Source organism: Lichtheimia ornata (assembly GCF_029851405.1).
Source record: "Lichtheimia ornata isolate CBS 291.66 chromosome Unknown scaffold00058, whole genome shotgun sequence".
Lineage (NCBI taxonomy): Eukaryota > Fungi > Mucoromycota > Mucoromycetes > Mucorales > Lichtheimiaceae > Lichtheimia > Lichtheimia ornata.
The window spans coordinates 162,281-190,087 of NW_026695378.1; the positions used below are offsets into that span (position 1 = coordinate 162,281).

A 27,807-nucleotide genomic window follows, 5' to 3' on the forward strand; every position below is an offset into this window, starting at 1 on the left:
TCTAGAGCAGGGGCATCGTTCCCATGCAGTGGATCTCGCAACAATGATGAATGGATAAAAGTGGCCGTTAGCTAGCAATACATGCCTGTTCCTAGATGATCCATAAAGTAATTATACATTGCCCCTTTCATTCATGCAAACGTAGCTGTGTTACACAACACGACCCTCTGCATCTTTTGCTCTGTCAGGGTCTAGCTACTTGGCAATGAACAAAGACCACTTCTCATATAGCATCACGCTTACAAACATAAAGGTGCCTGTATCTCCAAACTTTACAATCAAACGTGAGGTTTTGAATAGAGCAATGGGCTCGGCTTGGACAACAGCACCTTGTGTGAAAGTTTCACGTTCAATGTCGCAACTAGCCCAAAAAATATTTTTTGGTCGTCGTCGTCGAGGAGGTCGACCCCCAGATCAGGTTTGGCTGGTGGCGACATTGCGAAATCTGGGATTGGCCACGATGGACTTCATACTTTGACACAAGATCGCTTTGACTCAGCCGAGCAGCTTGTTCTCTTAAAGACCCCACACTTCATTGTAAAGTTTTGAGATATGGCTGTCTTTATGTTTTACATATGCTGTAAGCGTGATGCTATATGAAAGGGAACTCTTTGTTCATTGTCAAGTAGTATGACTAGAGAGCCAAAGATGCAGAGGGGCGTGTTTGTGTAACGCAGCCGATTTTTTGCGGGATTGGAAGGATCAATGCATGATACGTTACGTTTATACACTATTTAGTAACGGCTCATAATTGACAGCTATCAGCCCGGTCCTCCCACTCTCAACTTTTATCCATCCCACCATTTGGGAATGATGCTACTCATCCAACCCTTCATTTCCATCATTCAACTTTCTTGAACCGAGTGGATTTGACTGAACAACGCTCATCAAACAAAGAAATATCATCCAAAAGCAGAAAAACCAATCTAATGGTTACTCCATAAACTGCTGATTGATAGTCCATTCCTCCCAACCACCTTTGTTGCCCAATCCAATGCATGTAAACGATTGTCCTGCTCCAGCCCTTCATACCCATCCTTCAACTTTATTGATCCGAGAGGATTTGACTGAGTAATGCTGGACAAAGAAATACCAGTTCAGCTCAGCTGTTGGCCCATTCAGGTACAGCCACCGCGTGCGAACGATTGCTCTAGTTGAACTCATCATGTCAATCCTACTGCTGTCTTGATGTGAAGGTCTTTGACTGAATGGCAATTGCATCGCATGTACACAGCCTTCTTGTCACCCTACTACAACACTTCTTGCCTTCCTTCATTTTGCCGCGACATACAGGAGTCAAGAGCACAATCGACAAGATCAGTCGCTACTGTTGCCGGCCTAAGATGTTCGAAGACGCCAAGCGTTACGCGTTGTCTTGTGAAGTATGCCAACATTTTGGTGCAAAGGCGTCAACCTCAAGCATTCTTCCGTGCCAATAGCTCAAGACGGTGCATTCTCGAGAATCATGATCGACTTCTTTTCTATGGCCAAGTCTATGTATGGATGCGATTTTTTTGTCATCATTGGGATTGACACATTTTTCGGGCTGGTGGTTGCCATGTCAATGGTCGGCAAGACGGCTTACTTTATACACAAATGGATGTGCGTGCCCCCTGAAGGCTATCATCTCCGACAATGGTGCTCACTTCACGTCCCCAGAATGGAAAAGGGATTTTACAATTGACAACCAAGACTGGACCAGCATGGAGACCTGAACTACAAGGGCTGTCGTGTCCATGAATAATCACGTGTACCCATCATCCAGACTCAGCTCGTGTATGGTTGTGTCCTTGGTCACTATCCAATCTTTGTTTCCTGGTTCTTCTCGAGACCAAGTCTTTCCTACATCGAGTATCACTTACTCATGTCACGTCTCCTACTATCACACATACCATCCACACTCTTCAAGGGTGTTTGGGCGTTCAATCGAATACATGGATACACGCCTTTTTATTCAACCCACGCAAGAGAAGCGAGATGCCAACCATGGTTTGTCTTTTGCTGTTGCTGGTGATGTGTTAGCCGACAACATAGGTATGTCATTTTCATTGGTCATTTATGTACATGTTATTAATTGGCTATTCTTAGCCATTGATGAGTTATTTCCTTTTGGTCTCAAATGGCTGATTATCACGGTACGATGGTATTATGCTTAGCAATGTTTTATGCAATGGCTTATCATTCCATAGGTAACAACTTTGATCTTGTTCACCGTGTGATTGCCTCCTTCAATACGCAGCGCCCTTTGATCCCATACAATGCTGCTCCAGGTATGTAATTTGATCATTCAATCATTGAGTACTTATTATTATTCATTCTTTAGCACAAATGCGTGCTCGCCTTATGGAGCGTACAGAGTCTCCGGTTCCTGATGATGATACCAAAGCTGTGGACCATGTGAACTTTGACAAATTTTCCAAGCTCAACCATCCCTGTCAATGGTAAACTTGGCCTATTTACTTTGGTGAACCACAAGTTTACTATCGCCAAAAACCTGAAGTTCAAGTTTCAAGATGATGGCTTTGAGAATCTAATGGAACTCAAGAAGATTCCCAATTTTCGCACTGGCCCCTTCGAGGTACAACTCTGAATCGTGGCGTGATTGGGCACGAAGCAGTGTACCAACAAGGATTTCACTCAGTAGCTCAGACCTTTGGCCTTTCCACTAAAGCTGACTTAGGTCGCTTTAGGGACCACAAGGGCTTACATTGTGGGATAAGCTCATCTTTGGAATGCATACACCGGGGCCAAAAGTGACACCAAAGGGCAAGTGGGGCCGACAACGCAAGACCATGCCTCATAGATGATGAGAAGGTGGCGAAGATTATCAATTGGCCCATACCGCAAGACAAGGAAGAACTATCACGCTTCATTGGATCTCTACAATACTATCGCCGCTTTTCACCACTTTCTCTTCGTTGATGGAGCCATTGAATATGCTGAGGCGTAAGGGGATGGAAAAAGCGTGTGTTAATCACATAGCTTTTGCCATCCCTCGCAAAGAAGAGGTGCATTGCAACAAGGTATGACTCTTATAGTTGTCTTGTTGAATGTTTTATTGACCTGAACATACAGCTCTAATAGCAGCACCAGCTGTCATGCAGTGATGATAAAGAGGAGTATGTTGGCAAGGGCAAAGGGAAGGCCAAGGCCAAGGCGAAGGCCAGCAAGCATTGTAAGCAACAATAATTACGTTCCGTTTATTATGACGCACAGGCTATTGGCAGAGGTATGACATTATACTGCATTGTATGCTATTACCACGTCATCCAATGAAATTTACCATTGATGCTCGTAGCACTCAAGAGATGCAACAACGTCGTACCGACTTTAAGGCGGTGGCTCGTGCACGACCGGAGCGGATATGGGATCCGATTCTCTACTTACCTGCCACCTCTCTACAACGTCATCGTCTCATCAAATGGCGCACCCATTGGTTGCCATCTTATCCATTGGGTAATTGTAGATGTGGTCATCAAGCTGCACACCGTGATCATTACGACTTGGATGGATGCCCGCGTATCGAACCAATGATTCAATACTTGCATGAGAGCCTCGGCCAACAACTCTTAGCTACAAAACCTGACGACACGCATCTTTTGGATTTCATCATGAACGTGTTGCCACGTTCCACAGGCGATCTCAAGGGTCATTGGCGTCGTACATGGCCAGCACTACTCAACACATTGCGAAACATTGATGTTTTAACACATCCTGAAGAAGACTTTTGAGTTTGAAATTGCTGCACAGACCACTCAATAGTGATTTGCTGGCACAATTGAAGGAGTTTGCAAAGATTCATATCATGTGACTTTACGGTGATCCGGTTGTAGTTTTTGCCCCTCTCGTTGTTTCGATAGCTTGTATGCATGACGCTTTTTGTATTTAATCCCCTTTGTTACCCATTGTTGTTTCACCCCTCTTTTCGCTTCTGTTCCCTATTGTCTTTGGGATCATTTCCTTTACGTTTTCAAGTCTCTTATCTGTAAGTTACATGTGCAACCCTTGTGCCCTATTATCATTGTTTCTCATCCTTAGCTCTTTGTACAGCTTTCTGTTTTCTATACCTCTGATCAATCTCTTTTACGTGTTTCAGTTGTAAACGTTTTAACGGTTATTGCTAGAGACCCCATTTACACAAATCACCCTTTTATTAACTTTGTACTCACCTTCTCTTTACCTCACCTCTTTCACACGAACACGTAAAACACACACACTCTCTACACAATAAGTGAGTTTCCATATCTTTATCATATAACTATCAAAACGTATTCTTATCAGAATCCTATCAATAAAGCCGTTACATTTCAAAGGATAAAGTCACAGCGTATCACAATCACTGTTCATCAAAGACCATCACCCACACCCTTCCCCTTATTGCATGAGCCAGTTACACCCATCATTTTATTGTCTTTTCGTTACACATCTCATTTGTTACACAATCACCAAGCTTCACAGGATCGCCCTTGCTAAATCGCGCCTGGCACCTGCGTCGGCAGCAGTATCCTTATTCAAATAAAAACACTTTGAACTATACTGAATTGTAGCGACCATATTATCTCATTCCCTTGTGGATTTTATTCTGTGCCGATTGGCCTTTTGAGTATGTTTTATTTCAAAGGACTCGCTTTCAGGATATTCAATTGACTTACCCTTTCACCTTCAGAAAGACAAAGGGCCACATCTTCTCCGCTTCCCCTTCACAAAGAAAGGCAACTTGAACTCCCTTTGTTTTACTCAACATCAATGGGTGACCATGGCGACGCTCTCCAGTTACAAGCTCTGAACAAGTACGCGCAATGACTCCAGCTTCCATTCGCAATTCAACGTGTACGTCCAATCGCTGCATTTCAAGGTGAACATTGTGGTACTAACGTTCGCGTGTAGGTTGCGATTCTTTCGTTTATGCAAGTTCCAAAGGGATGTCGTGTGTATTCTTTCCATGGCTGTCACACAATGAACACGTCTTTATGTTGCCACTTTTGGGTATGCTGACAAGAAGAGCGGATGCAATACTTGTTATCTTACTTTGCGTTTATTCCAGGTCGGCCATGTTGGATTATTATGGTACCTGTGAGCAGTGGCAGGATATGGATCTCAAAGGAAGAATACTGGATACTGTTTCATTGGGTACGCTTGGCATTTGGATATACAAAGGACTACCTGCTGATTGATTAACGAGTCTTACAATGAAGCAGCAGCAGCTACAGCAGCACACGATGGATGTGAGAGAGCGATGCCATATTGGAAGCAAGGAATGCTATTGAAGGATACCTCAAGGTAAAGCGTTCATGCTGTGATTTGTCTCATTCAAGTACACTTACGAAAGAAGTATAGTGGTAGGCTCTTGCTCGGCTATATTATGTTATCACACAGCACGTCAATGTTCTTGTTCGCCTTTCCTGGCAATTCCTTTGAAGATTATTTATCGGCGTACATTGCTTAAGGGTGGATCAATACGAGCATCGAGCAACAACGTCTATGTCTTTCAATGTCAGCGAGTTTTATGCTATCATCTGGTGGTTCGCGTTATTGGGAACATGTTTGATGGATATCAGCCATCTCTCGTCTCTTCGGGTGTATCGTAGTGTATCAACAGCAGCCAACAGCGTTCATACCTTGCTGTGGCATCAACGTTTTTCGACATCTACAAGGCTTTGGTTATCAAGCAATGTTCCATTTCTTTGCAAAGCGACTGCCAACATTATCTTTTATGGATTCCTCTGCAGCAAGGAAGCTAGTTTGGTCATTTGGATGGCATCAGGGATATCCGATTTGCGTATGGCTTTGGCTTTCAGGTGTCTCCGCATCGTTTAGCAAGTATGCTGTCTTTGGTGACACCAAGGTTACTTGATTTTATGGCATATGTCTATCACTGGTAAGTAATGCTCCATCCTTTTGTAAATCATATACCAACATCCTCTTTCATCATAGCATGTGGGCTACTGCTCTTTGGTCCTTTGAAGTTTTCGAGGTTGCAGCTATCATTGCAAAGTGTCGTATTATGGATAGGTAAATGATGTCAACAGCCAGGAACGTCTTTTTCATGTCACCAACACTTATTCGCTTTTTTGGTGGTTCCTGTTATCAAGCATCAGGCATTTTCCTATGAAGAGCATCCTGCAACGCACGTTTCTCACAAGTGGGTCATATCAACAACAAGGTACAGCATCCATTTCATCATTGGTGCCATTGAGCTTTATCACGTCATCGGGTGGTTCTCGTTATCGGCAATTCTTTTTGTGGACATCCTGCATTGCACGGCTCTTATGGGTGGATCATGTCATCAACAAGCAGCAACATCATTATTTGATTCGATCGTCTGGTGGTTCTGGATATTCGGCAAAAGTCTCTGATAAGCGGTTTATGTCAGCAACAAGCAACAGGCAACGGTTACATAGCTTTGGGTGACACCAGGCATCTTCGATTTCAATACAGTGATGGGCAAAAGGGATGTCATTGAGCAAGATCACCTTTGGATCATGATGGTACCCGACAAGTGGGATAACTTGAGCAGTGGCGCCCATGTTGACAAGGAAATTAGCAAGAAGCAAGTCGTGAACTCTTTGGTATGTCATTAAAAAGGAATGCAGGTATAAGTTTATTCATTTGAAGATGTGTATATCATTTAGAATCAACGATCAAGGTCCACGTCTGACATCGATTGGTCAAGATGATGTTTCATGGATTTCAAAAGGGCGAGGAAGTTGACGACTGCTGCTGTTGGCAATGATGCTGAGTGGATGAAGAGCAACAATATCCTCAAGAGGAATGATACTGAGAAGGGCTCATTGGACATTTGGTTTCATGCAGCAGCATTTCAACAAAAGCGACGCTATGCTATCACAAGACATCCCCAACGATACATTGAAGATTATCAAGCATGCATATCGTTCTTGAAGCCCACCCATACTTGAGACGCATTTCGGCATCCAACATCTGTCATCACACGGAAGAAGAAAATACACCGTTTCAAGTGGTTATATGAACCAACAACCAACCTCGGGCTACAATTTCGATGGCTTTATGTTCATCTCCTTGGATACCAACACCGCACTACTAGTCAAGAGCACAGGGTTCGCAGAATCGTCAAGCGCCATACTGCTGTAAATCTGGAAATTTCTAACAAGGGATAACAAAGAAGCATCTGGGGGAGGAACTCGGTAAGGCATTCGTGTACCTTTGTATGGGAAATGGGACAAAGAACGATAAATCTAATTTGAACTTCCATCTATAACAAGCACATCCGAATGCGGTACCTGATCACCACAACAAGCAATGAATGACCTTTTGTATGATGCATCAAAATGCGTAGGCACACTCCAATCATGAGCGCACCTTTTTACTTTGCTGATCGGTTGATACCAATATTCTCTGAATTCGAAGACCATTTTCCAAGTATCCATTTCGAATGGTGTAAACCTTGTTGCTGCTGTTCCTGGGTATCCGCAAATCCTTACACCATCCCCCCCTTACTCTTGGAGTCATTCTGCCCACAAGGTCCACGACACATAGATGTTTTTTTTTTGGCACAATAGTAGTTTTGTACTATCCATCATGATACGATTCCATTAAATATCCATGTCAATATATATCAGCCCTTCTTAAAAGTATTCAACAGAGTGCCAGCAGTAAACCAAAAATCCATCTTTGACTTTGAATGTCACCTCCTTTTTCCCCATGCAGCCTATGAACATTATTCAACAAGGCACATGGTTCAGCAAATGACATTAAACTATATCACATTACTTTTTAGAATTCATATGTCAGACGCTTGGGATATGCAAGGAGGATCAAGAGCCACGCATTGCATTACACCCATCATCGCTATCGCTGTCATGGAAGCTTCGATGGTCAAGAGGAAGGGATGATGTATTATGAATGGAAAGGAAAGAAGGATGAGGATCCTTTAACACGAGGTACAAGGATGCAGGCTTTCTGCTTGCCTTTTTGATACAGAGGAGAAGGGTTCATGATGATGCAGGCGCTACTGTATTAGCCTTTAGCCATTCTGGTTAGGACAATTGTGTAGTAAATCAGTGAGAGTGAGGTTTTTATTGGATGTCAGAGATGATCAAAACTACTCGTGGCACATTGGCCAATATACAACATGCATCATATTATAGCTTGTATGTAGCAATAGATTGGATTATTTATATACTGTGATGACCATGACGGTGATGGCGGCGTTCATCCTCATCTTCGTCAGGTTCCTCTTCATCAGGTTCGTTTTCGTCTTCATCAGGCTCATCTTCATCAGGCTCGTTCTCGTCTTCATCAGGCTCATCCTCATCAGGCTCATTCTCATTTTCTTCAGGCTCATCTTCATCAGCTTCATTTTCGCCGTGTCCATGTCGTTTGACTACATCTCTTGCTTTAGGTTGAACGCCGTTGACTTTACTTTGATCGCCTTCGCCATTAGTAAGTGCTAATGATTGATCGCTACGTGCATGATGTCGATGACGTTCATCTTCTTCTTCTTCTTCTTCGTCAGCCTCTTTTTCGTCTTCATCGGCTTCCTCTTCATCATCTTCATCATGAGCATCCTCGCCATCTTTGCCACCATGATGTCTTTTCTCAAAGGTAACGAACGAGCGTTCATAACTATCAACAGCTTTGCCTAGGACTTGAAGACCTTGATGAACCGGTGTGGGTGCTGCTTGAACAGACACAGAGGACAATGCTAGTACGGCTGCCAAAGTAATAGAGACAAATCGGATATGCATTATTAGATTCTTGCTTATATAAAGAATAAAAGATGATATGTAATCAGAAAAGAAAGAGGGGGGAGATGACCCATTGGCGGTTTTTATATGCGAATCTTTTGGCATGTAACTTTTGAGGAGGGGGGAAAGTATATGAGCAAAAGCCCATCATGATCAAGGGATATGTCATTTGCCGTAGATCCGAGGACATCCATGATGGGCCTCTTATCATGCTTTAGTTTTGTGTTTCTTGTATGGGATGATGCTCATGTTCAGCCACCTGCATATGGATAGGTGCAGACAGCGAGAAAAGTGGGAACGTTGGTTAAGGGGGTTAACGTTATTGGCGCCTTGGCAAAGGGATTAGTGTCCTTTTATACACTACTATATATCGCCGCCTTGGTTAGAGAGCAAAAATGATGGTTCTTTGTATAAAAAATAACTTGATCCCTGACCCACTGAACTCCGTGGTGCATTGACATTTACGTTCAGGCCACCACCACATCAACAACTGCCACATTTTACAATAACATAGCTTTTTACTCAAAGTGGATGTATCCATAACCGATGATGATGTGTGATTTGCATTGATGACAAAAAAGTTGACTCTGTACGACAAACATCCATGTCTTCGTTATGCATCCAGCACTATCCATTACGCACCGCTAAGTCGGAAGGCGCAAACATGGAGCAGCAAGCTGCATATAGCGGTATCGCTCTCTGCATAGCAAGTCAATGGCAATACATATGCATTCGATAAAGCGTCGACCTTTGCCAATTATAAACGGGTCAATGGATCCTTCTACTTTCGATACATGTTCCACCTTTTTTGCATACAAGTGCTTAAAGTTAACAACAGTCATGCACCTCACCACTCTATTCCCCTGAACTTGCCACAACCTGCTAGAATCACACCATTCTCATTTACGTTAACTTTGATGGCGTTCTCTCTCTTGGAAAGGAGTGCATGATGGAAGCGAACACTGCATTTCCAGCCGTCAATTAGCGCCACGTTGAAATACAAATCATCATGTTGTGTACAACAAAGCAACGCTGGTTAGTGGTCTAAGGCCCATTTATTAAGGAAGAAGGAAAAATGTCTTATCTTTGATGTTGGGAGGGGAGGATGTAAGGCCTTGTAGCCTGCATTTTACTACATGATGATGATGGAGCTTTATCTGCTTCAGGGATATATTCAATGCAGGCAAACGGGATCAGCAGCAGCAGCAACCGAATCTAGTAGTAACGTTCATAGCAATAGCCATTTTATATGGATGTGGTTCATTATCATTTTATTCAACTATTGAACATGGGGTGTCATTGTAGTCAATGTGTGAGCTATCATATAGCACGGAGCCAGAATGTCCTGGATCAATAATCCCGCTCCAGTGTGCGGCTTCTTTCCCTTTTGGACTACACAACTCTTTCTCAGCATGGCAACCGACAATGACGACCAAGATTTCCCTTTCCACGTCAACTCACACGCCGTTTCCCTCCTCGCCAAGAATTGCGGCTTCGATTCAATACAGCGATCAGCATTACACACGTTGACAGAAACACTGGAAGACTGTGAGTTTTTCTTCCCGGTCACAATGCGCGATTCAAAGACTGACACTCTATCCAATGCACCAGATTTAGAGAATCTACTTGCCAAAACACACCTTTATGCAGAACTTGGGAACCGGACACGACCCAACTATCATGACGTGATACGTTCGTTGGAAGAATCAGGAATGCAGTTACCAGAGCTAGGCAATTATCTCAATCAACATAGGGAGGATCGTGGTAAGGATAGACATTGTTTATTATGGAAACGAGAGCTTGTGCTTATTATAGAATGGATATCTAGTACATATACCACTTGCTAATCAAAAGTCAAGCATTCAAACGGAGGAGAAATACAACTTTTTATCGTCGGATGATGAGGAAGAAGAGAATACAGAGGAAACGACATCATTACCCGAATACGCACCTTCTCATATGCCAAAGTTCCCAAGTCGCCATTCTTTCCGTCAAACACCTGTAAGTATATATAAATAGTGATGGAGCAAATAGATATTCATATGATGTATAGGTGTATATTCATCGACCTGACGATCCTCAACGTGTACGAGAGCTCAATTCCCAGCAATCACGTGTTGTCGAAGAAAACTTGAAACGATTAATGTCAGCAGAAAACCAGCTACTTCGACGGCATGATACAATGGAAGCGGACATGTTTGATCTATCAGTACCCATTGTCAACTATGAAAGCGCGATACAAAGGAAAAAGCGTGTCAAGCGAGCTCATACGGGTGATATTCGAAGCATCACAACCAAGAATGACCACAGCCCAAAGCCCAATAACAACAATAATAATACCACCCCCTCTGAAATATCAACCAGGTGATAGATTTAGTGGCAATGGCATAATAAAGCTGGGGAGTTAGGATACTTCATTTCAAAAGGGATCACGTGATGGGATGGGCGGGATAATGGGGTGTTAATACAAGCTCAGTGGCTTTCTCGGGCCTACAAAAAAAATGTGGTGAGCCGTTCTTGACAAGCGATCGAGATCTTGCACCGACTTTCAACAACACCTCCATGGTCAAAGCTTATCTTCGGTACGAGCCGACTGCCAGCTTTGGTGTCATCAACTCGACACTCTCCAACATTATCTACGATGCTACCGGCAAATTGGCTATTGCTCCTGCTCTTGAACAAGTGATCCTCTGGGATCTGAAAAAGGGTACCAAGGTGCGTACTCTTCTCCCCACCCAATGCTCTTTTAATCGGCAGATCGTGGACTAACACTATGTCTAGGTTGGCCAATGGAAAGAATCCAACAATACAGCAGCCGTGACATGTATCGCCAAGAGTCCCAACAACCGAGATTATGCTGTAGGGTGAGTCTATTGCTAAGAGTGGGATGATTGAATGTATGTGTGTGTGCTAAGTATGTATCTCTATAGCTATGCGGATGGTATGGTGCGATTGTGGACAGCAGATACAACAGCCGAATCAGCTACGGTTACATTGAGTGGTCATCGAGGCGCCGTAACAGCATTGACGTTTGATCAAGATGGCACACGACTTGCATCCGGTTCCCAGGATACGGATATCATTGTATGGGATGTTGTTGCTGAGATGGGTCTTTACCGCCTCAAAGGCCACAAGGAGCAAATCACATGCTTGAAATTCCTCAGCGGACGACGCGATGAGAGCACAGCAACAGATGGATACATCTTGTCATCTTCCAAGGACACCTTGTTGAAATTATGGGATTTATCGAGTCAATTTTGTCGAGAAACAGTCGTCGGCCATCGCACAGAAGTTTGGTCCTTTGACGTTGATCCAGAACAAAACGTGATTATCTCTGGTGGTGCCGAGCCCCAATTGAAAGCATGGAAGATTGATTGGTCGATCCTTGATAAGCCTATTGAAGAATTGGATACGATGCAAGTCGATGGGGAGGATAACAGTGCACCTGCCCTCGCCAAAGGTATCACCCTCTATGGCAACGTACCTCGTAGTGCACGTGATCGTGTTGTCAGTATCAAGTTTCATCCTTCAGGCAAATTTGTGGGCGTTCAATCCAATGACAAGACCGTCGAGCTTTATCAAGTGCGTGAGCATGATGAGATCCGCAAAAAGATTCAACGTCGTCGAAAGCGTGCAAAGGAAAAAGGAAAGGATATCGAGATCAGCGATGACATTTTGGCAGAGGACTTGTATCACAGCTACATAATTGTTCGCGCACCTACCAAAATCCGCAGCTTTGATTTCCCACCCAAGAACGATTATGAAAAGAAGGGTCATGTTCAGGTATATATATATGAAGATCATGAGGAAAGGAGTTCAAGTGGACTAAACAATGAATTAGGTCATGGTCTCTTTGAATGATAACGTCATTGAGGTCTACAATGCCCCATTGCCTGCTGATAAGAAAGCCGATCCTACTTTGGAACCTTCCAGACAAGCAAGCATTGATATGCATGGCCATCGATCGGATATTCGTGCTGTAGCATTGAGCTCGGATGATGAAGTATTGGCTTCAGCTTCAAATGGTAAGTCAAGGAGGATGGATGATAACAAAGGGGAGTGATCTGATGCTGATGATGGCAATTTTAGGTCTATTGAAGATTTGGAATGTAAAGACGAGATCCTGTATCCGATCCATTGAATGTGGATATGCACTTTGTTGCGCTTTTCTTCCTGGTAACCGCCATGTAAGTAGTTGTATACCTTGTGAGTGGGTGGTAATATGTGGATTACTCATCATATACCCCATGATGGATTAGATTTTGGTTGGCACCAAGGCTGGTATGCTGGAGTTGTACGATCTCGGCTCATCATCACTCGTTGAATCGGTCAAGGGACATAGTGGTGCTGTGTATTCCATGCAAATGCGACCTGACAAGCGGGGTTTTGTCACTGGCGGTGCTGATAAGGATGTCAAGTTTTGGGATTTCAAACTCGATGAGTCGGTGGTAAGGCTACCCATTGTCCACAGCTATACACACATGCATCTTATTAATTGTACGTTGCCATAGAAACCCAAGCGATTGACATTTGTTCATATGCGTACACTGAAAATGTCGGATGAAATCTTGTGCGTTCGATATAGCCCCGATCAAAACTTGATTGCCGTTTCTTTGCTCGATTCCACCGTCAAGGTCTTTTATCATGACACACTCAAGTTCTTTTTGTCATTGTATGGTCACAAGGTAATAGGATATCAATGTTGTATGTTAGCAATGATGCTAACGCCGTTTCCCTTTGCTTGCAGCTTCCCGTCCTCTCTATGGATATTTCGTCTGACAACACACTCATTGCCACTGGATCTGCTGATAAGAACGTTAAGATTTGGGGTCTTGACTTTGGTGATTGTCACAAATCCATCTTTGCACATCAAGAGAGTGTAACTGGTGTTCAATTCGTGCATGGCACCCATTACTTCTTCTCTATCAGTAAAGACAAGGTGGTCAAGTATTGGGATGGTGATAAGGTATGTTGGTTTGACTTGAATGTGATAGGATCCTTGGTACTTAACGCGTTTATTTTAGTTTGAGAATATTATGAAGTTACAAGGACATCATGGTGAAGTGTGGGCTTTAGCCATTGCAAAGCATGGCTCTTTTGTTGTCACTGGCTCTCATGATCGCTCACTCCGGATTTGGGAAAAGACGGATGAACAGGTAATTTTTTGTCGAGGAATCAAAATGACGGCATGGTATACTTACACATGGCAATATTGTATAGCTTTTCCTTGAAGAAGAGCGAGAAAAAGAACTCGAAGAGCTCTATGAATCCACACTTGTTAGTCAAATGGAGAAGGCCGATGTCAATGATATGGAACTTGATTCAGCAGGAAAACAAACAATGGAAACCCTCAAGGCCGGTGAGCGGATAATAGAAGCATTGGATCTTGCAGATGAAGAAAAGCAAGGCTGGGAAGCATATGAAGCTGTAAGTTGGGCATTGCTATGGAGCCACCTTTTCATTGCTAATCGTTGTACGTATCACTCTATAGGCAAAGGCAAAGGGTATGCCAGCACAACCTCCTCAAAGGAATCCCATCTTGATTGCTATGGGTGATGTTGCCCCGGATCGATATGTTCTCAATGTTGTGGAAAAGATCAAGGCCAATGATCTTGAAGAAGCATTACTTGTTCTACCATTTTCCAAGGTCCTTTCTCTACTTTCATACATTGAATCATGGGCTAAAAAGGTAAGATGAAAGAGAAATGGACACAAAGGGGTGCGTGTATATTAACAAGAGTTCTTCTTTTATAGAACTGGAATATCATTGTCATTTCACGGGTACTTTTCGCTCTGATCAAGATCAATCACAACCAAATTGTCGCCAACCGTATTATGCGACCGATGCTTGACTCGATCCGATATCACTTGAGAGAAGGATTACAGCGACAAAAGGACATTATGGGATTCAATCGGGCGGCTCTTGGATACCTACGACGTGATTGGGAAGCTCGTAATACAGCCGAGTTCTTTGATGAGAGCTCAGCTACCCCTGACACTTCCAACAAGCGCGTCTTTACACAGCTTTCATCATAAATTACACCATAGAATGTACATAAGCACTCATTAAAAGCAAAAGAAAGAACCCATCATGTTTTTTTACATATGCCAATTATCTCTATTGTATATATAATCTCTTCTATCGCCGATCTTCTAACATGCGCAATTGAACAAGCGTCTTGACAGCCTTCTCGTACACACCCAAAAAGATACTGCCACCAATTGAAATCCACATCACACGAGGTCCAATGCCTGCCAACAATACTCGAGGACCTTCCTCTGCTACGATACGCTTGAATGTTGAAACGATGCCAATGTTTTCGGGTGCCAAATGTTTCTATCATGATAGCCCCATGTTAGCAACTCTATAAGGATGATGTGCAAATTTCCTTCTTTTTTTTACCTTTTGCAATAACATGATTCTTGTTTTGCATACATCGAGAGGTGTAGTGATAGCAGCAGCGACACCACCCGCCAAGGAGCCCCATAATGCCGCTTCATAAGGTTCTATCCGTCGATTTTTGTGTATGGCGTATTGGCGTTTAAAGTATTCGTAGAGTGGGAATTGGATGCAAGTAAAAGGAATCTCGCGTGCAACGGTCGATAAGAAGCCACGATAAAAGCCAAGGATACCTTCGGTCCTGATCACGTGCTTAACGGCATCGGATGTTGCTGTGAATTGTTTGGTTTGCATACGTTGTTTGATGACTTCGGTAGGGACACGGACCGTGCATGCAATCTAGATCATCACCTTGTATTAGTCTCTTTGTCCATAGACCACCCAACCACGATTACTTACAATTTCACCAAAAGATGCAGCTGCCATATGCACAAAATGAGAATGTTTCGGGTCCACACTTGCACCGAGTAATCGCTTGGTTGCTTCATATGAGACGAAAAAGAGTGAAGCTAAAGGGACCCTTTGTAATGAGTGAGGGATGAACTATTAGCCATACGACTTGGTACTCACCATTAGGAGCACTACCGATCACGGCTGTAAGAAGACCAGAGTAGACACCACGAAAACCTCCAGACGCAATAAAGCCTGCCTGCGATTGAAGACGTGTCTTGATCGTGTCTGAATGTATATAAATGTCAGGAACCCAATGGACAGGAAACGCGTTTCGTTGTGTGTCGTCGTAGTAGTGATCTCTCTATTACCTAATGGGAAGAGGGCGGTATCGACAGCGGTTCCAGCCATAGCACCTGCCAGCAGGGCTTGCTTCAAATTGGCTTGGTACGAGGGCTCGTTGCTCATTCCCAAGTGAATAAGTGGTAGCAGGTAAGAAGAAAGTAAAGAAAATGGGATATCTCTCTATGCGTTCTCTTTTTTTTTTCTCCACCCTGTGATACTGAGCCCTTGTCATTTTTTTCATGTACAGCCTTCTCTGGCTGAGTTCTATGTAGACCAATGGAAGGATTGTAGATCATCCCATCAATACAATCTTGCCCTTCTTTCATCCACAATGACTCAATGACGACAAGTGATATCATTATTAATGAGAGGCATCTAGTTTATGATTAAGCAACGACAATGATAAGAGATGCAATGATGGTGTTATTGTAGATACATAATAATTACGTCTATTCTTGGTCATTTTCATCACTACTACCATCTAACTTTTCCTTTGTGAGTAGTTGATCAATATCCGAGATACGCCATGACCAGTCATTGATAGGCTCGCCATTCTCATCTCTTGAAGACACCATTTTGTCTGCTGGTTCAAAGTATGGGGTCTCGAATTGTACAAGCAACGTCCTTCGGCCTTCATCATATAATAGGATATCATCCCCGCGATTGACCTTGTAAACCACATCTGCATCCACCTTGACATCCACGCGCACATGAGCTCCTTCCAATAGGCCACGAGCCACACGCATTCTTGCGTCGCCAAAGGACTCCTCGTCAGCGTCATTGGTCTTTTTCATACCCACTTGAATTGTCATCCATTCAAATACATCGTATTCGCGAGGTGTAATGAACGCACGTGGATTTCCAAGCGTGAGCCAAATATCGCCCAAATTGGCATCGTAAATTTGTGGTACGCTCAACAAGACTTCGTCATGCAATCCCAAAGCTTTCTTTGCCCCTTGTTCGAGTCGAGCCAATAGCATTGGATTCATCATTTGTTCCAATTCTTCTCGTCGTGCTTCATTGCTTGGATCCGTCAAATGCTGTGAAAGGACTTCAAGGGCTCGTCGCGTTGCCATGGTTGCACCGAGTAAAAACTGCTCGGGAAAGTATGAAAAGCCCGTATTCAAATATAGCGTCCTTGATGCCAGCCGTACACTCGAAGCATGTTGTATAAACGTTGGCAAGATATTAAGCAAACTGAAAGGACCACTCGCATGTGCATATGGATATTGTTCAATACGGGGTGGGTCGTTGTGCAAAAGCCAAGCTGTTGTTGTTGATCGGTACATAAGGATCGTTGACCACCACCACCAACCACTAACCAGCACTATGACGACTTACGAAATGACCGAATGTTGCGTTTGGACTCTTCCCATTGTATTGAACTTGAGGAAAACTGACGTACTCGACAAGAGTTGCCAATGACGCGTAGCCGGGTTATTTGCTTAAACATGAGTGGGTGGAAAGAAAAGGGCCAAAGCAAGCCCGATTGGTACACACACACATAAGTAATAATGACCGTGACGGTCCGCTTTCTTGCATGATAATCCAGGAACTATCATTTACACATACACGCATATCCATGGATGAAATCATTCATGCTAATTATTGTACCACTACCATATACAAGGGGAGGGGGAGGGGGGAAATACAACTATTTATAAGGTAGGAAACCATTTCAAACCGGGAATCACCGTTTCTTTGATAGTGGGGACGCCATCGATATTGATACGACACACTCTTTTCGTGACATTTTGCACATGGGTAACGGATAGATGTGGCCAGCTCTTTACAAAGTTCTTCATTGCTTGATCTGATATCAATGCGGATTGATCAAGAAAGAAAGGCGGCTCTTCAATCACAATCTCCCGCAATTCCTTGAGGTGGGCGACCCATGGCATCAACATGGGTAAAGATTGATGTCTTCCTGAAAAGATCACTTTGCGTAGTCCAGAGCGTTGCATCTCCTCGCTTAAGGGTGTCATGTCCGCACTCTTTTCATGCCATCCATCATAGGTGATATCCAATGTACGCAAGCTAGGACACGCCAACACATATTGAATCAATGCTCGCATCTTGACGGTATCCACCTTGGAGATAAACACTTCCAAATACACCAATGATGACGTACGTTTCATGAATCGTTTCATGCCTCGAGCTGTAATTTGGTTGCCTTCCATGCTAAGTGCAAGTTTTTCAAGGTGTTGCAATTGTCCAAGGGTGGCCAACACATCATCGGAGACTGTAAGGGGCGGAAGGTACACGTCTTGAAGCATTGGACATGCCTTGATCACACTCGATAACAATGCATAATCAGCTGTGCCATCGATGGCGGGTCCACAGCCCAATTTACGAAGAGCGGTCATGCCCGTTGATGCAATGGTGTTGTAAATATCTGTCACATAGCCATGCCGATCCAAATCAAGATTCACAAGGGTCGCTTTGCTCTTTCGGATAAGGAGATCGATCTTTTCACTGCCAGCATGAAGATGATTGCCTGTCATGACCAAGTTGTATAAACCTGGCTGAGTGGCCTGTTGACGACGAGGATGATGTGGTGATGTTGCCTCGTATTCATCACCGAAAGGAGAATAGGATGAGAAAACCTTGCAGGATCCATGAGCCACATGTAGCTTGCGTAATGCAGGAAGTTCATAATAAATCAGCCTGAACAAGTCATCGAAAAAGTGCTCCAAAGTCTCATCGTCGTATGTCAAATGAAAGCTCTCAAGGTGGGGTGATTTCCGAATCAAATCGAGCAAGTTGAGTGTTGTATAGACGCAATTAATACGCAAATGCTTCAATGGAAATGGCCCTGGTGGTAAAGCGAGCGGCGGCATATTCAATTCCTCCTCCGTGTATCGAATCTGGTCCTCCAATGTCAATGATCGCAAGTTGGGACAACTCTTCAAGGCATGGTTGAGCACCTTCCCCATATCATTGCGTAACTTGAGCTCCTGAAGCGTGTTTTTTGTGTTGGTGATAATTCCAAGAGGTGCCGACATGTCTTCCTCATCCAATAACAACGACATGCCTATAATAAAAAGAAAAAGAATCCATAAGCCTGTGGTAGCCTATTAAACCCCTCCACCCTCCTTTTTTACTTACTCAAATATTGAATGTTGTTCCATCGATATCCAGCGATTGTTTCATACATGAGCATGGTCGGTGTTTCCATCATGTCTTGATAGAGTGTGAGATGACGAATGTGCTGCTTTGGTGCCTTTGCAAGCAGCTTTCGGAAACTGCTCTTGTAGGCTGTATCCTTATGCGAGACAGTGAAACAACGCCAAGTGCCGGGCCATTCATAGACTGTCTTGTACCATGATTTGCATGTGGATGCGAGAATAACAAGGTCCTCCAAGAACAAATGATGCAAGATGCCATCCAATATCTCGGCTGGAAGTAACCAAAGAAGCGTTTGATTGCGTTGTTCAATCTCTTGTTGTAATTGTTGTCCAAGTTGTACCAAGATGTGGTGTCGAGGATGATCACAAGGAACACGCTTGATACCTGTTGACAGCATCCGCATCGCCCCAGATCGATTATCTTGCAAGAGTAGCTGGTTTGCTGCAAGTAGATAGCCGTCAGGATCACGTACGTTGCGCAGTGTCAGTGCTTGCGACAATTTCAAAGCGACATTGTTGCTGCCTCGTTTCTGATAAGTGTACGATCGCATAGCTAAGCAGGTTGACAGCACACCATGTTGAATGCAATGCTGCAGCCTGTCAAACGTCGCCGCTGCAACCTCCAAGTCTTGTGCTTTTACTGCCTCGGTGCCATGGGTGAATAGCTGCTTCAGTTGGTCAAGCTCTTGAATGAAACTACGGTCAAGGACATGCGCATTGGCGTCTGCATCTGCCAGAGGAGAACGTGTGGATTGTGCCATGGAGGACAACCAATGTCGAAAAGGAGATAGGCCCGAAAAGAGGTACACGACCTAGTCGCGAAATTGAGCTGCGTGCTAGTAATACGAGATCCCAGGCGTATGATTGGACGCGTAAACCATCCATGCATGATATCTTATCGCTCACTACTACTTTTTGCTTCCAAACTCAGTGCATGAATCGTCCTGTTTGCATGATCAGCTTCAAAGTCATACCTTAGTATAAATGTTTTATCACCCTTATTGTATTACAATGTTGCTCTTTGATAAATGAATCTCACTACTACGTACACGAGTTGTCGGTGATGATGTACCTTTTGTATTCCAGAAGTTTTGAAAGTGGGATGAAAACAATGAATGTCTAATTATAGACTTAAACAAAGAAAACGAAGCACAAGGACTAGTCTTTGTTCACGATGCACCACAACGAGATGTGTCCACAGCAGTGGCTCGCTCCAAAGTATCCGCTTTGATATATTATCCATGCGTCAACATGGTAGCTTGCCCTCTCAATTTCAGCTATCCTAAGCGATCCGAATACCAACACGTGGGGCAATCAGTGAACAATGCACTTCCGCTGAACTTGCATGTGCCTGTAAGCTACCCCTGTAGCTTCGAATGGGCTTTTCGAATCCCATCCATGGAAACTTTTGGATCTTCATTATAGTATGTTGAATACACAACGGATCCAACGATCGATATTAGCATCATCGTTCTTATCCATCTAACAACAAAGAAGACATAGTGAGTGTCTATCATCATCATTCAATAGGTTATCCCGTATTAGGCCATGTGCCAAATACACACGTGTGGTCAACTCCTTCTGTCAACTTGAAGAATGATGACATGTGTCTGGTGGCATCATCATTATCGTTAAAAATAAGTTGTAGCTGTGCAATATTATACGTCCTCCTCCCAAGGGTCGAGATCTTTTGGTTGATTGTTTGTTTACCCATACTGGTAAAAAGGACGACTGGCAATGAATCAAGGGGTAAGTCTTGCCATCACTTTCCGTTTCTGCAGTCTGTGCGAGCATATTTTTTTGCGTGTGGAAATGGGAGGGACATGTCTAATGGTAACACAATGACGTCGATTGTGGAGAAGCTGCATATCGGAGCTAATTATGCAAATCACTGTGATACAACCCTTATCCTCCCTTTAACCTACCACCACCACTCATTGTTATTAACGCACCTTGATCGCTCAAGCCAATCATTATCTCATTGTTGGAATGATGGTTGATTGTTAAGGTAGTTTGTACGTATCGACTCCTTTTGTATAAGGCTGCAAATATTCAACAACATCATGCTGCTGAAAAAACATTCCTTTTGAGTTGTAGCTGACTGGATTATTATCCCTCCCTGCAGCATACAACATGATCTAGTACAACCATCCAAAGATAAAGAATTACCCCGCATGGTGACAAAGGCATGTGCAACGGATGCCTAAACGCTTAAACGACACGGATAGTCTTGGTCATGTGGATGACTTTTTTTTCGTTGTCATGGACAACAACACCACTCATGCTATCGCGCGACAGGCTCGTCCCTGGTTTTGTGTCATGGTCGGACTGCACAAAGCTGAGTGTGTATACACCTCCCTTTCATGTCAATAAGGTGTGTGCACGCACGCATGACGTGGCCAATTAGGCTCCGTTAACAATATCATGCACTGATATAGATTCGTCTTTTGCATAGAGTTAACAAACAGCCTCGCGTTCTGGAACGTGTATCTTAAAACACTCGCTGCAGAACATTTTGGAATATATATAAAGAGCAAGAGGACTCAATCCATTGATAATAGCATCATACATACACTCTACTACCTCCTTTTATCTATTGTACTAAACAACAAGATGTTGCTTGCCAATCCACCAGCACAACTCGTTCACTTTACTACTGAAATTCATCCACGCTGTATATCACCATCATCCCCATCTTCCTCTTTTTTCAGCCAACGTTCATCAAGGCGCTCTTTTAACGACAACGATAGCAAGAGGATTTATAAGGTGCTGCAATCGATTGATGAAGAATCCGAACAAGATGTTTGCAAGCCACTATCAGCCATGAAATCTCAAAGTATACTTGATGGCCATGGGATTAGAATCCAAAGGAGAAGCAGTGCGGCAGCTGTTGTAGCACCATATGGCACCTCCAATAAGGAGTCATCCATGCCATCCGACAACACCATTTCCCGCTCATCTCATTTCCCGACAAATGGACCATGTGCACCACCACCACGTCGAAGGTCATCAGCACCAACACAACTTGTTACTATTCTTGAGGAAGATGAATCTTGATGATTCTGTATACCACCACACCCATTCCCTTCTTTTATATCCCACCCAGTACATAAAGTAAATAATGATAATGATAATAAAGATACATAGACTTCTCAAACGACGACATGATAAGAGTGCATACATTGTTGTAGTAGGAGCGGAGATCAATGGTGGCATGGCATTAGCATGATTGTTTTTCTTTTCGGATGATGAATCTCAAGAGGTAGTAGCTACGAAGGTACCTGCTTCAACAACCAATCCCTCCCTTAATAAATGTCACAATGACATCAATGATAATGAAACGTTCAAGATCATCGCAAATTCTAGTAGCGCATTCATGGTGGATCGCTATCTCACAAAAAAGAATCACATCAACTTGGGCTTTAAAGGTGTCAGTCATCAAAGAGTGGTAGAAAAAAGAGAGGTCTTTATGCATCATTGAAGCGAAGAAACACTATCCGTAATCGTGGTGGAGACTAGAGTGATTGGGAAAATGTACCATTGTTCCTTGATTTGCTTCATATATGGCACTCCAGATTGCTCATCCAAGTTTACTTGCTGGTAGTGATTATCTATGCATGAGATATATCATAAGCCGTAGCAACTCTAATAGCGCCACTTGCCGTTTTCCACTCGTCTCTTTGAGAGGACGACGCGCACTGTAATGGTTGTCGGATCATGCTGAATGTGTATAGCTCGTTGGTTGATATATGCCGTATCCCTCTATGCAACTGTGTTGTGGTTGGTTGAAGGAGGTGTTTGTAGTGAGCACCTAGTTGTATCCCAAAAAAGCACCCAGCTTGATCGTGTACTGCTTCCAGTCATTACGGCATTGAATGTTGCAGTTGCACTAGAGATCATTACGCTATACAGCAATGCGAGGCAGGAATGCAAGTGATTGAAGAAGCAATTGTAAGGGAAACGAGCAAGCAGAGGAAGGAAGGAGGAGGAGGAGGGAATGATGCATGAAAAGGGTCAGCGAATTTAAATGATTACAGCGATACCGCCACCACGCATCTCCAAGACACTGATACCATCCACCACACAACCATGCTTTATCAATCCAACTACTACTCACCGGTGCAGAGGGACAAAAGGGCTGGAAACAAAATGACATTCAATAGTAGAGAGCCATATTATTCATCCACTCAAATAAAGCATTGCATCATGACGACCTGAAAACCGGAAAAGGTAGCATCAATGATCGAATACATAAGCGACATTGAAAGATGTTTATTGATGTGATAGCCGATACCCCTTGAAATAGTCTTATTTCCCATCAAGTCTTTTCCCAGTGGCGGTCTCGGCATGGTCGTTGATGATTTCCCAGAGACTTTTCTTGGGTTGCTTCTTGCTTTTACATTCTACATAGGGAGCAGAGGATGGTAGTAAGTAATCACAGTACCCCTTCCCAGCCCATGTGTGTACACTTACTGGAATCCTTTTTATCAAAGACACAATCCTTAAATTGACCACAGTAGTCCTCAGTCCAGCCATAAGAACAATCAAATTCTCGACATTCGTAGTCTCTCAAGATGTCTATGGGGGGCGTCACCCAGGAGTAATAAGTGGACTGAAAGTTCATCGCTGTCGCTTCACTATTTCTTACTATCATCTTTGTTGTACGTTTGCCACCATAAGCATTGGGGGGAATTGAAACAACCTGCCCTGTCCTTAATGTCCTTGCATCTTTTGCCTGTGCTCTCACCACATCCACGTTCGTAAGCTGAATGATACCAAGAAAAACGGGTAAAAGTACATTAGAAGATGAAAAACAACCATCATGAGTCCTTACTTATAGCGCTGTTGTTTTGGGGTACATGGTAAATGAAGCTGCTAAAGGTACATTTGTGTTCTCCACTACAGTAGCCCACTACGTGATGGCGTCTTTGACACTGTTCAGCGCTTGTTGGTTTGAACAAAAGTACCAAAACGGTCATCGCAAGGGAAATTAAACAAGTTTTCATCTTTGCAGCTGTTGGCTGAATCCTGTCCCTTCGACCACATGAACAACCCACCGCGTTTTATATACAATTCCAAGTCGTATGGCGTAAAAAAGGCGATTTTACTGTATAGCCTCCTACATACGTATTGATCTTGGAGCAAGAGACGTTGCTTTTGCTATCGAAGTTTATGCTGCAGTAATAAGCATGGCAAAGCAGGTCCCTTACTTTTCTAACCCTCCCTTCTGATCCATGTCTTGATGGATTATTAACGAGAAAAGACCATTGCCTTGTCAACGCTATACCTTCCTACATGTACAAATCTATACCCATACCTTGTCAAGCTTTTTAATCGGTACATAGGGTCGTAGGATTATCATGTGATGAAGGTTGGATGATATAAAATGAATACATCATCATCGTAGAAGGATGCATCCCTTGCATACACATGCATGCTTCTTCGTTCTTACGGCAATACTCGGCTACAGGTTAGTTGTTCTCAATCACACATAGCATGTCTAAAGTATAAGATGAAAAGGGGAACGAATGCTTGTAGATTCATTTCGCACGTAGCGTGGCCAACTTTTTAAAGATAGGAGCAACGTACACGCACATAGAATCCATTATTAGGTACACGTAGCTAAATCCATCTTCAATCCCACGTGTCCTGGGTAATGCTAAAAGGCTGCTAAAGCACGTCTCCAGTAGCCCTCTACATTCCAAGGTGAATCATCGATGTTTCTAAAATCTGGATATAGCTTAAACCATATATTTTATTCTCACAGAGATTGGATTAATAAAGCATCTTTTACATATCTCTAAAGGGTAATGAGCTGACAGGCGCCTCCACTAGTAATAGGTTTGAAGAGCCTTAGTGTGCCTGAATACGCATGTATAGGGCGGAAGCTGCGATAAACGGTGACATGCAGATACACCCATCATCAAGCCATGGCATCCACCTTGCTATCAAAAATCACTTGCTATGCGAAAAAAAGACGTTGTCAAGGATGTGTGTGAGAAAGTCATTTACACGTACCCTCATTGATACGCATAGTACATACGTTTAATTGCTGCCTATTACCATTAGGGGGATACAACAGCCACCCTCATCTACCTATCATCCATCCCTCCTTTGCTCGCGCCGTTGTCATGGAAACCGCTCTCGACGATTGCCTTTCTCGTACAATGTAGCAGGTCATCCACGAGCAATTCAACCCAGGCAACTCACACCTTTACTCTGAGCGAGCACACATACCTTCCTCAGCAACCACTCAACTGTACCCTCTTGCCCAACAAGGCCGTTATTCGTTTCCATGATATCTCTTGTTCTCTTTATAGGCTACAAGCACATGCATTGATTTCATGCTTCCGACATACGGCTTTGAAAGATGTTTATTATGAACATGATGAGATAGCAGATACGCCCTGAAATAGCCTCATTTCCCATCAAGTCTTTGACCCAGTTGCGGTCTTGACATGGTCCTTAATTTTTTCCCAAAGACTTTTCTTGGGTTGCTTCTTGCTTTTACATTCTACATAGGGAGCAGAGGATGGTAGTAAGTAATCACAGTATCCCATCCTAGCTCATGTGTGTACTTACTGGAATCCTTTTGGTCAAAGACACAATCCTTGAATTGACCACAGTAGTCCTCAGTCAAGCCATAAGAACAATCAAATTCTCGACATCCGTTGTCCTCTTTTGTAGGGTCTATGAGGTCATCCAGAGGGTAATAAGTAGGCTGGAAGTTTTTCGTCGTCGCGTCACTATTTCTTACCGTCTCTGCTATACGTTTGCCACCATACGCATTGGGGCGAATTCATACAACCTAACCAGTCCTTGCCCTTGCATACTTGTTTTGTGCTCTCACCACATCCACGTCCGATACCTGAATGACGGAAATTAGAAGATAAACAACAACAACAAACCATCATGAGTCTTTTACTTGAAACGAGGTTGCTTTTGGGTTCATGGTACTTGAAGATACTATAGGTGCAATTGGTGTATGTGCTACCGCAGTAGTCCAGTGAGAAATAACGGGATTCACATTCTTGACCGCTTGCTGATTCCAACAAAAGTAACAATACGGTCATCGCAAGGGAAATTAAAAAAGTTTTCATTTTTGCAGCTGTAGATTGAATCCTGTCCCTTCGACGACGTGAACAATCTATCTCGTTTTATATCCATATTCCAGGTCGTTGTGGCGTAGAAAGGCTTTCTGTACAGCCTCCTGCATACTTTTGGAGCAGAAGATGACCCTACTTTTGCTATCGAAGTTCATCTATGCTGTGATGAGCATGGCAAAGCAAGCCCCTGAGCCATGCCTGTGCTGGATACGAATAACTGAAAAAGACCATTGCCTTGGCAACGCTATACCTTCCTACATGCATAACGCTGTACACATCTTGTCGAGTTTTTTTAATCGCTAGGGTAGTAGGATTATCATGCCATGACGGTTGGATGATATAAAATGAATACATCATCATAGAAAGATATTAGGACATGCCATCCCTTACATACATATGCATGCTTCTTCGCTCTTACGGCAACGCTCGGCTACAGATTAGTTGTTCCCAATCACACATAGCATGTCTAAAGTATAAGCTGAAGAGCGAGACGAACGTACGCGCATGCACAATCCATTATTAGGTACACGTAGCTAAATCCATCTTCAGTCCCACGTGTCCTGGGGTAATGCTAAAGGCTGGGTAAAGCACATGTCCAGTAGCCCTTCACATTCCAAGGTGATTCATCGATGTTTCTAAAACCTAGATATAGTTTGAACCCAATATTTGATTCTCACAGCGATTGGATGAATAAAGCGCCCTTCGCATATCTCTAAAGGGTAGTCAGCTAACAGGCACCTCCACCAATAATAGGTTTGAAGAGCCTTAGTGTGCCTGAATACGCGTGTATAGGGCAGGAGCTGCGATAAACGGGGGCATGCAGATACACCCATCATCAAGCCATGGCATCCACCTTGCTATCAAAAATCACTTGCTATGCGAAAAAAGACGTTGTCAAGGAAGTGTGTGTGAAAGTCATTTACACGTACCGTCATTGATACGCATAGCACATACGTTTAATTGCTGCCTACTACCATTAGGGGGATACAACAGCCACCCTCATCTACCTATCATCCATCCCTCCTTTGCTCGCGCCGTTGTCATGGAAACCTCTCTCGACGATTGCCTTTCTCGTACAATGTAACAGGTCATCCACGAGCAATTCAATCCATGCAACCCACACTATACTGCGAGCGAGCATACCTTCCTCAACCACCACTCAATTGTAGTACCCTCTTGCCCAACAAGGCTGTTATTCTTTTGCCATGGTAACTCGTCTTGTTCTCTTTATAGGCTACTTATTGCTACGTTTATCATGTTAGCTCTTTAATGATCCATTGCTATGGCTATTACCTTTTGCAAAAGGCGTACTTGCTTAACGTCGGCATACCAGGTATGGAAGCTGTTGTCGAGATGATATAGGTGGGGGTCAAGGCAATATCACACCACCGTTGCATGCATGATCAGCTGTTGTAGCTCTCTCACTAATATACTTTCTTTGTCCAACCACCGTGATGCAAGGTCAACCATGCTTGTTGTTGTCGAGATTCCCTTTGACATGCATCATTTTCAATTCACGTGCACGACGCTGCAAATACACATTCTCCTTTTACGCCCATGCTAGCCTATGCATATACATAAGCACATGCTGCGTTTTGTGATTCCGCTTCGTTTTCCCTCCTTGCATAACTTGTAAACAAACCGGGTGAATCACATGATGGTCTTTTTTTTCCTTGCAGGTTGTTGTTGACATTTTCCAGATTTGATAAACA

At 43.4% G+C, this 27,807-nt stretch overlaps 10 protein-coding genes across 10 annotated transcripts; 4 read left to right on the forward strand and 6 right to left on the reverse strand.

Moving 5' to 3' along the window:
- Window positions 1-2,119: 2,119 nt before the first annotated feature.
- Window positions 2,120-3,731, forward strand: O0I10_009710 (uncharacterized protein; the record flags this gene model as incomplete). Its single annotated transcript, XM_058489697.1, has 4 exons — window positions 2,120-2,135; window positions 2,190-2,270; window positions 2,324-2,441; window positions 3,299-3,731. The coding sequence occupies 4 exons, from the start codon at window positions 2,120-2,122 to the stop codon at window positions 3,729-3,731; spliced, it is 648 nt and encodes a 215-aa protein (XP_058339573.1).
- A 4,422-nt stretch (window positions 3,732-8,153) lies between these two features.
- O0I10_009711 (uncharacterized protein) lies at window positions 8,154-8,726 on the reverse strand (the record flags this gene model as incomplete). The annotated part of the gene is made up of 1 exon (XM_058489698.1): window positions 8,154-8,726. One exon carries the CDS (start codon window positions 8,724-8,726, stop codon window positions 8,154-8,156), a length of 573 nt encoding a protein of 190 aa, XP_058339574.1.
- Window positions 8,727-10,138: 1,412 nt separating this feature from the next.
- O0I10_009712 (uncharacterized protein) lies at window positions 10,139-11,094 on the forward strand (the record flags this gene model as incomplete). Its single annotated transcript, XM_058489699.1, has 4 exons — window positions 10,139-10,274; window positions 10,338-10,490; window positions 10,555-10,727; window positions 10,780-11,094. The coding sequence occupies 4 exons, from the start codon at window positions 10,139-10,141 to the stop codon at window positions 11,092-11,094; spliced, it is 777 nt and encodes a 258-aa protein (XP_058339575.1).
- A 194-nt stretch (window positions 11,095-11,288) lies between these two features.
- O0I10_009713 (uncharacterized protein) lies at window positions 11,289-14,762 on the forward strand (the record flags this gene model as incomplete). The annotated part of the gene is made up of 12 exons (XM_058489700.1): window positions 11,289-11,441; window positions 11,508-11,590; window positions 11,657-12,509; window positions 12,568-12,751; window positions 12,816-12,913; window positions 12,986-13,174; window positions 13,238-13,411; window positions 13,474-13,692; window positions 13,751-13,882; window positions 13,947-14,153; window positions 14,218-14,415; window positions 14,481-14,762. The coding sequence occupies 12 exons, from the start codon at window positions 11,289-11,291 to the stop codon at window positions 14,760-14,762; spliced, it is 2,772 nt and encodes a 923-aa protein (XP_058339576.1).
- Window positions 14,763-14,865: 103 nt separating this feature from the next.
- Window positions 14,866-15,984, reverse strand: O0I10_009714 (uncharacterized protein; the record flags this gene model as incomplete). The annotated part of the gene is made up of 5 exons (XM_058489701.1): window positions 14,866-15,063; window positions 15,130-15,465; window positions 15,526-15,635; window positions 15,697-15,804; window positions 15,888-15,984. The coding sequence occupies 5 exons, from the start codon at window positions 15,982-15,984 to the stop codon at window positions 14,866-14,868; spliced, it is 849 nt and encodes a 282-aa protein (XP_058339577.1).
- A 326-nt stretch (window positions 15,985-16,310) lies between these two features.
- Window positions 16,311-17,314, reverse strand: O0I10_009715 (uncharacterized protein; the record flags this gene model as incomplete). Its single annotated transcript, XM_058489702.1, has 2 exons — window positions 16,311-17,128; window positions 17,203-17,314. The coding sequence occupies 2 exons, from the start codon at window positions 17,312-17,314 to the stop codon at window positions 16,311-16,313; spliced, it is 930 nt and encodes a 309-aa protein (XP_058339578.1).
- Window positions 17,315-17,519: 205 nt separating this feature from the next.
- Window positions 17,520-19,750, reverse strand: O0I10_009716 (uncharacterized protein; the record flags this gene model as incomplete). The annotated part of the gene is made up of 2 exons (XM_058489703.1): window positions 17,520-18,895; window positions 18,970-19,750. 2 exons carry the CDS (start codon window positions 19,748-19,750, stop codon window positions 17,520-17,522), a joined length of 2,157 nt encoding a protein of 718 aa, XP_058339579.1.
- A 1,852-nt stretch (window positions 19,751-21,602) lies between these two features.
- Window positions 21,603-22,046, forward strand: O0I10_009717 (uncharacterized protein; the record flags this gene model as incomplete). Its single annotated transcript, XM_058489704.1, has 1 exon — window positions 21,603-22,046. One exon carries the CDS (start codon window positions 21,603-21,605, stop codon window positions 22,044-22,046), a length of 444 nt encoding a protein of 147 aa, XP_058339580.1.
- Window positions 22,047-23,297: 1,251 nt separating this feature from the next.
- O0I10_009718 (uncharacterized protein) lies at window positions 23,298-23,968 on the reverse strand (the record flags this gene model as incomplete). Its single annotated transcript, XM_058489705.1, has 4 exons — window positions 23,298-23,392; window positions 23,463-23,567; window positions 23,638-23,754; window positions 23,824-23,968. 4 exons carry the CDS (start codon window positions 23,966-23,968, stop codon window positions 23,298-23,300), a joined length of 462 nt encoding a protein of 153 aa, XP_058339581.1.
- Window positions 23,969-24,648: 680 nt separating this feature from the next.
- On the reverse strand, window positions 24,649-26,062 carry O0I10_009719 (uncharacterized protein; the record flags this gene model as incomplete). Its single annotated transcript, XM_058489706.1, has 4 exons — window positions 24,649-24,719; window positions 25,572-25,679; window positions 25,747-25,857; window positions 25,915-26,062. 4 exons carry the CDS (start codon window positions 26,060-26,062, stop codon window positions 24,649-24,651), a joined length of 438 nt encoding a protein of 145 aa, XP_058339582.1.
- Window positions 26,063-27,807: the final 1,745 nt, after the last annotated feature.